Below are 7,239 nucleotides of genomic sequence, written 5' to 3'. Positions count from 1 at the left end.
TGAGCCACCACGCCCGGCTTACCTTTACTTTTAATGGCATTCAAAATCAAGAAAGTATCAACATCACTCCTCTATTTTAGATACCAAATGCGGCCTGATCTTACCTATTTTCCATAGTAGCTAGCATCATCAATAAAGCTGCACAGTACACATAACTTTCAGAAAACAGCTTTTAGGGTTTGTTAAAAAATTCACTAAGCAACTTTTTCATACCCTACCATTCTGAACCACTACAATCATTCTAAAGGCAAGATATCCTCTCAAGATTTTACCCTACAAGATTATGTTCTATATAACATACAAACAGCTGTTGCCAAGTCAGAGAAAATGGACAGTAAAATGACCAAAATCCTATTAGTTCCTTTGAGGTGATGTTTCTCAACCTTTTTTCCATCATCACTTCTCCTTCCATGGGGTTATTTTTAAACATTTTTCCCCTCATCATTCCCCATAAAATTTTAACATCACAGATAGACTGTACACCGTTATTGACATGACTTTGGTATAGCTGTCAAAATAGTCTTCATTCTCTCTGACAGACCCAACACAGCTTTTGGTGGTTTTAAAATTATAGTAATAACACCCATGCATTATATGATACAACCAGTAATGCACAGCAAAAGCTACTTGTTTCAAAGCCCCTCTATTAAAAAAAAATTTTTTTTAAAGATTTTAATAGCCATTTCCATTTAGAGAAATGTAAGCGGGGAAAAAAAATCACATTTTGCATTATAAAATGTATTCTATACCAGGGGAAAGAAATAGCATGCAAAATCCAGTAGCAGACAATCTTATATATTTTTAGAAAACATCATTTTCTGATTTTGTTTAATTATGTTATGAGTAGACCTTAAAATTAGCTTGTAATCCCTGTAAAAAGCTCAATTAATGGCAAAGAAATCAACTTGGGACTAAAAATATGCCACATAAACCACAGTGGACAATTCATAGGCAACTAAATTAACTATGCTCATTAATGATAAAACCAAGTGAGAAGAGTTCTAGCTCCCCTCAACATTTCTATTCATGTTTTTGAATCCATTCTACCTAGCTCATTATTGACCTTACAGCCTTATCTTAGATGGTTTTCTATTAAATACAAACTTATCATAAATCAGGTTTTACTGATATTTGTCCAATAAACTTATTTTCCATAATTGGCTAAACAATCGATATAGTAAATACATAATGGCTAAATATAAAGCAAAATGATTCATGAAATAAAACTGATAATGTCTACGTCCCTAACTCAATTCCACATCAAGAGTTTTTGATCCCCAAAATACACACTACTTCAGTGCACATAAGTTTTCCTGAAGTTCACAGAATTTTTCTTGACTTTCCTCTCCCCATCAACAAGAATTCTACACATAAAGATAAACATAAAGAAGTGGTAGTTACGATACAGGACCTGTCAGTGTGTTATAATCATGGTAGCCCCCCCTCATCTGTGGGGATACATCCCAAGACCCCCTAGTGGATGTCTGAAACCATGGATAGCAAGGAACCCTATATAGGCTATGTTTTTTCTTATACATACTTTTAAATTTATAAAATAGGCACAGTAAGAGATTAATAGTAATAATAATAAAATAGAACTACATTAATGTGCTGCCTAATGATGGTCTGGTCAATGATGGAGCATATATAAATGGTAATCCCATAAGATTACAACAGAGCCGAAAAATTACCACAGCGTAGTGATGACGTAGCTGTCTTAACATCATAGCACAACACATTACTTAAGTGTTTGTGGTGAAACAAATCTACTGCATTGCCAGTCATATAAAAGTATAGCACAGGTTGGGCACAGTGGCTCACACCTATAATCCTAGCATACTGGAAGGCTGAGGCAGGAGGACTGTTTGAGTTCAGGAGTTCGAGATCAGCCTGAGCAAGTGTGAGACCCCCATCTCTACAAAAATAGAAAAATTAGCCAGGCGTCATGGTGTGTGCCTGTAGTCTCAGCTACTTGGGAGGCTGAGGCAGGAGGATTACTTGAGCCCAGGAGTTCCAGGCTGCAGTTAGCCATGATCCACTATTGACTACTATATTACACCCCAGCCTGAGCATCAGAGAGAGAACCTGTCCCTATTTAAAAAAAAAAAAAAAAAAAGCTTATAGAATAAGGATATAAAGAAAATATTTTGCACAGCTGTATAGTGTTTATTTTCAACTTTTCAATTGAATGTGACTACTAAAAGAGTCAAAAAACTTACAGTAAGCTAAGGTTAATTTATTACTGAAGAATTTAAAAAATTAGTGTAGCCCAGGTACACCGTAAAATGTTAAATAAAGTCTACAGTAGTATACAGTAACATCCTAGACTCTCACATTCACTCACAGATACCCAACTTCCAGTCCTGTGAACCTCCATTTATGAATAAGTGTCCCATACAAGTGCACTATCTTTTTGCCTTTTAGATTATTTTTACTGTACCTTTTCTATGTTTAGATATACAAATATTTATCATTTGTTACAACTGCCTACAGTATTCAGTGCAATAACATGCTGTACAGGTTTGTAGCCTAGGAGCGTATAACTATACTCTATCATGTTCACACAATGAGGAAATCACCTAACAATGCATTTCTCAGGAGTATCCCAGTCATTAGTGACACATAACTGTCTAGCAATATACTGTAATAAAAGTTATGTAAATGTGGTGTCTAAGTATCTTATTGTATGTATGTTTTGGATCTTGGTTGACCGCTGGTAACTGAAACCACGAAAAGCAAAATTGCGGATAAGAGGGGATGACTACATGTAGGTACCTTTCACCCCCACTACAGTGTACTCTAAGGGTAGAAACTATCTAAACTTTGCATCCCTCCTTGTTGGCATATAATGATACCAAGAAGTGTATTTTGAACAATTGAATTTTTTAAATTATCATTTAGTTTTGGTCAAAATAAAAAAGAAAGTCTACAATTACACAATATTGGGCTAGCACTACTACACTCGAGTACAAATCCTAGTTCAAACTGAACTGATACACTATTGAGTATCAGACAGAATCCCTTTCTTCTCAACTCCAAATTCAAGTAATGTAGAGGTCTGGAAGTAGTTCAAATTCCTCTTCCAGTGAAGCAACTGTTCTCAATTTGATGACATCCAAAGACCTTCAATTTAAGAACTAAAGAATACCCATAAATAGCTAGTCCCTTGTGCCTTCTCTCCTTCATTCTCCATTCTTAAACTCATCTGGCTTAGAAAGGAACTCTACTACAGCATCACTAACTTTTTCTCACCCTATCCCCAAAGTTTCCTCTAAAACTGTTGAATGCCTCACACTTTTTGAAATAATATTGTGCTTTACCAAAGTACAAAAAAAAAACTTCATAAAAATGTAACATTTAAAGTAGTAGAAAAATGGAAAACACAGATATTACAATAACTTTGAAACATACAAATACAATTAAAACTGCAGCTCACACTGGAGAACAAAGAATTTTTTTAAAATGTTTACAATAGTTTAGAAGCCAAAATAAGTCAAGACGGCTAATACTTAGCAAAGCAGTTTACTCAACTACAGTAAAACAAGAGTTCTAGTTTATTATAGCAACTGCCAGAAATAAGGTTACCAGCTAATAACAATGTGCAGATTAAATCAGTTGGAATAATTTTGTGGTTGCCTCTTATTTATGGTAAGATCTCAGAAAAATATTTCATTAATAGTAAATAGTAAATAAAGCATTTAGGTTTTTTTTTAAAAAAAACAGGATAAACTCGAACAAGGACCAACTATCCTTCTGTGGGCATTTTTTGGTATAGGAATTACCATAGCAAGCAGAAAATTAGAGGCCAATGATGTGTAAAATAATAACAGAAACAGTGCCTCTATTTAATTTTCCCATTAATCTAGTCAAACATATAAAGATTTTACTGGTAAAATGATACAACTACGTGTTAGATAGACATAATGCTGAACCTATAAAGTAGTTCCTCAATGGGTTCACAAAATGTTAATCTCTTACCTCCACCTCATTCAGCACTAGTTTCTGCATAACGATAAGAACGGATCACTCCATCCAGCTACACGGATAAGGGAGATGTCCCTCCCAAATTAAGTATGCAAAAGCCTAAAAATATTTCATTAAGAGGTACTTAATGAAGAAAGCTTAACTTCTAAGATTGTGCCCCAATTCTTCTTTATTGTGCCCAGAAAGGTGAAGCAATGTATTCTCCTGTAAGAAAAGCTAATGAATGTCACAACAAAGTGACTATAACCAATAAGTTAGGGTATACTTTAAAATAACTCAAACAGTGGAACTGGAATGTTCCTAACACAAAGAAATGATAAATGCCTCCGGTGATGGATACCCCAATTACCCTGATTTGATTAATTCACATTGTATGCTTGTATCAAAACATCACACGTACCGTACAATACATACAACGATTATGTATCCATAATAATTAAAAACTAAAAAAAAAAAAAACTAACAAAGACGGTCTTGAAAAATTTACTGTTCCTTTACTTGCAGTTATGACCGTCTTTTGGATGCAATGTTATACTCATTTGACAAATAAAAGGAAAAGAAATTTCCTAGAGGTCTTTCATCTACTGACCTTACTAAACGCATTAGAGTCTTGTATGGCACTCAAGGAATTTTGCTAATTTGTAATTGATACAACTCATGCATCATAAATTCAAAATATAAGCTGAATAAAAAAAGAATTTTAAAACAAATCCAGTCATTAACGGAGTAGGAAACATTTAAAGCCAATTAGTAATATATCTTCTTTTCTAATATTTAAACCAGAGACACAAAATCATTCCTGAAAAATATAATAGTAAAGATTTCTCAGTTTCCGTATTTTTTAAAATCTTGAGCACCTAGCCACAAATAAGATTCTTAATGGGGGGGGGGAAACCCCCACATCAACCAGTAAAATTGTATTAAGCTTTTCATACAGACTTGGGAAATATAAAAAATAAAGCATTTAGGTGCACTGCAGTTAGGCACAATTTGATTCTTTAAAATGTGTTACTACATAAAACGCAGCAAAGATGTGAACAGCAGGTTCAGAGCTTAAACGTCACTGCTCTAGTAAAAAACGACATCTTTTGCAAGGATGCCCATTATCAGCGCAGCTCCGCGGCGAGTTCTTCTAGGCAACCTTGGCCGATGATACCAGAAAAACCTTGCATTCTCACTTTCTCCAACCTTTCAAAACGTAAAGCAGAGCCCTCCCGGGGAAAATTTAACACTTTGTTTTGGACAATAGAGTCTTATCTACAGCTCTTTTTTAAAAAACTATATCGTAAGAATTTCACGTGAACGTTCTCTCATTGTAATCACTGATCTGTGGGTGAGCTACCATCTTTTTGTTCTAACCAACCATCGCGCTTCCAATTCTTCCTTTTGGCCCAGGCCACTATTTTCACAGGCATTTTCATCACAAAGGCCAAGCACAACCGGGCCTCAAAGACAACGCAAGCCTTCCATTAACTAGGCAGGACCAGCGCACCTTTTAAATACGATCTGTGGGTCCAAAAGTCAAAGGACTTGTTGCAAACGTGCCCGCACCTAAGCCGCCTTCAGAAAGTGTAAGAGGAGGAGGAGGAAGGCGCCACGCCAAAAACCTGTCGCAAACGCGAGGAGGGGAGCCCAGGAGACTGGGCGCGCGGGATACAAAGGGCCGTGAATGCGGCCTTCCATGAGGCGACCGTGCGCGGACAGGAGACAAAATGGAGCGACGAGAGGAATCCGAGCCCGAGCAGCAGGGTCGGGAAAAAGGTGGCGGCGGGCGCGCGCCCCGCCGGGGCTTCCTCCTCGAGCCCGCGGCGGGGGAGGGGGCGCGGCGGCGGCCCGTTCTCCCCGCGGCGCACACGCGGCCCCACCGCCCGGGCCTAGCGCGGCGGGAAGCGCCCGCCGGCAGCCGCCAACAATGGAAGCGAGGCAGCGGGGCAAGGGAGGGGCCAGCGGCGACTGCATGGCGGTCCGCGTCCGTGCTCTGGGCCCCGCGGCGGGCCGCAGCGCCCGCGGCCTGTGAAACGACGTGGTAGAACGAGGGGCGAGGGGGGCGCCGCGCCGGGTCTGGCGGCGCGGCCCAGGGGCGGCAAGGGAGCACGGGCTGCAGCCGCGGCGGCTCGCGGCCCCCGAGGTCAGCGTCCGCGCCGCAGCTCCGTCCGCTTCGGCGGCGTGAGTCCGGCCCTCACCTACCTGGTTGAACTCTTCGCCCACATCCGCGTAAATGTCTATGTGGTCCACTCCGTCCGCCATCTTCCCTCGGCCTCGGCCGCCGCCGCCGCCTCCTGCAGGTTCGCCCGCCGCGGCAGCAGCAGCGGATCTAGCGGCGGGGGCGGGGCGCGCTGCGTCACTTCCGAGGCCCGAGGGATGCAGGCGGGGCGGCCGGGGGCGGCCGGGGCTCTGCAGCCGGGCACCTGGACTGGCTGAGAGAAAAGGCAGCGCCTCTTGGGGCAGAGGTCTTTTCTTTTGTGTGTCTGGGTTAGGCCTGGGGGCTGGGGGACAATTTTCTTCTACTCGCGCATCTGGCGTACTAGTGGGTCCCACTTGTTTCGACAGACTGTCTTTTCAGGTTGCATCTGACACAGTCAAACGTTTCTAAATATTTTTCTGTTTCTGGTTTTCTTACATTTTTCACATCCAGGGCTTATAGAGGTGGAAGTTAAAAGTCCATGGTTAAATACAAAGTGAGAACCTTGAGACCAAGAACAATGCCTTATTCCTGCATCCTCAGAGACCAGCTGAGTTTTATTTGCATCATAAACGCTGGATACCCGTTGGTGGTTATATTTGCATACTATTTAATTGCTGTCTCTCTCTCTCTCTAGTCGTCGTGATGGGCTTCTTTCATCTCCCCTTCCTCTCCTGTTCATTGCCCTTCATTTTTTCCTCCTTAGATCTGCAGTAGGTTTTCTCTGGCACGGTTCAGACGCTTCTAACTTGAATGCAGTCATCTTAGAGCCCACCCAACAAGGTGGAGGTATCTAGAGGCCAGGGGCTTCTTCCCCAAAATCATAGAGTGTCCGAGCGGGAAAAGAACTGGAAAAGGTGTCATTAGGTCCAAACATCCCATTTTACAGACAAGAGAACTGAGGCCTAATAAGACCTAAATGATTTAACTCAATCATAACTGCCAAGTCCCTTTCGCTGTGTTAGGTAACATATTTGTAGGATCTCATGTTTAATAAAGTTAAGAACCTTTTGCCACCAATACTGTATTCGAAGATGTTTCTATAGTTTGAAACCTTCCCCCCATTCTGTATT

At 40.7% G+C, this 7,239-nt stretch overlaps 1 protein-coding gene across 4 annotated transcripts in view; it reads right to left on the bottom strand.

Annotated features, from left to right (window-relative positions):
- CPSF6 (cleavage and polyadenylation specific factor 6, 68kDa) overlaps nucleotides 1-6,330 on the bottom strand; it is a 26,998-nt gene extending 20,668 nt beyond the window's left edge. For all 4 annotated transcript variants that reach the window (XM_012642061.1, XM_012642063.1, XM_012642062.1 and 1 more), the window contains exon 1: nucleotides 6,172-6,330. In XM_012642061.1, coding sequence (XP_012497515.1) covers nucleotides 6,172-6,231 — 60 coding nt within the window. In that variant the 5' untranslated portion in view covers nucleotides 6,232-6,330. The remainder of the gene's footprint in view (nucleotides 1-6,171) is intronic.
- Nucleotides 6,331-7,239: the final 909 nt, after the last annotated feature.

This window comes from Propithecus coquereli, unplaced genomic scaffold, assembly GCF_000956105.1.
Source record: "Propithecus coquereli isolate 6110/MARCELLA unplaced genomic scaffold, Pcoq_1.0 Scaffold172, whole genome shotgun sequence".
Lineage (NCBI taxonomy): Eukaryota > Metazoa > Chordata > Mammalia > Primates > Indriidae > Propithecus > Propithecus coquereli.
The sequence above is the reverse complement of the archived record's forward strand: the minus strand, read 5'-3'. Positions and strand labels throughout refer to the sequence as shown.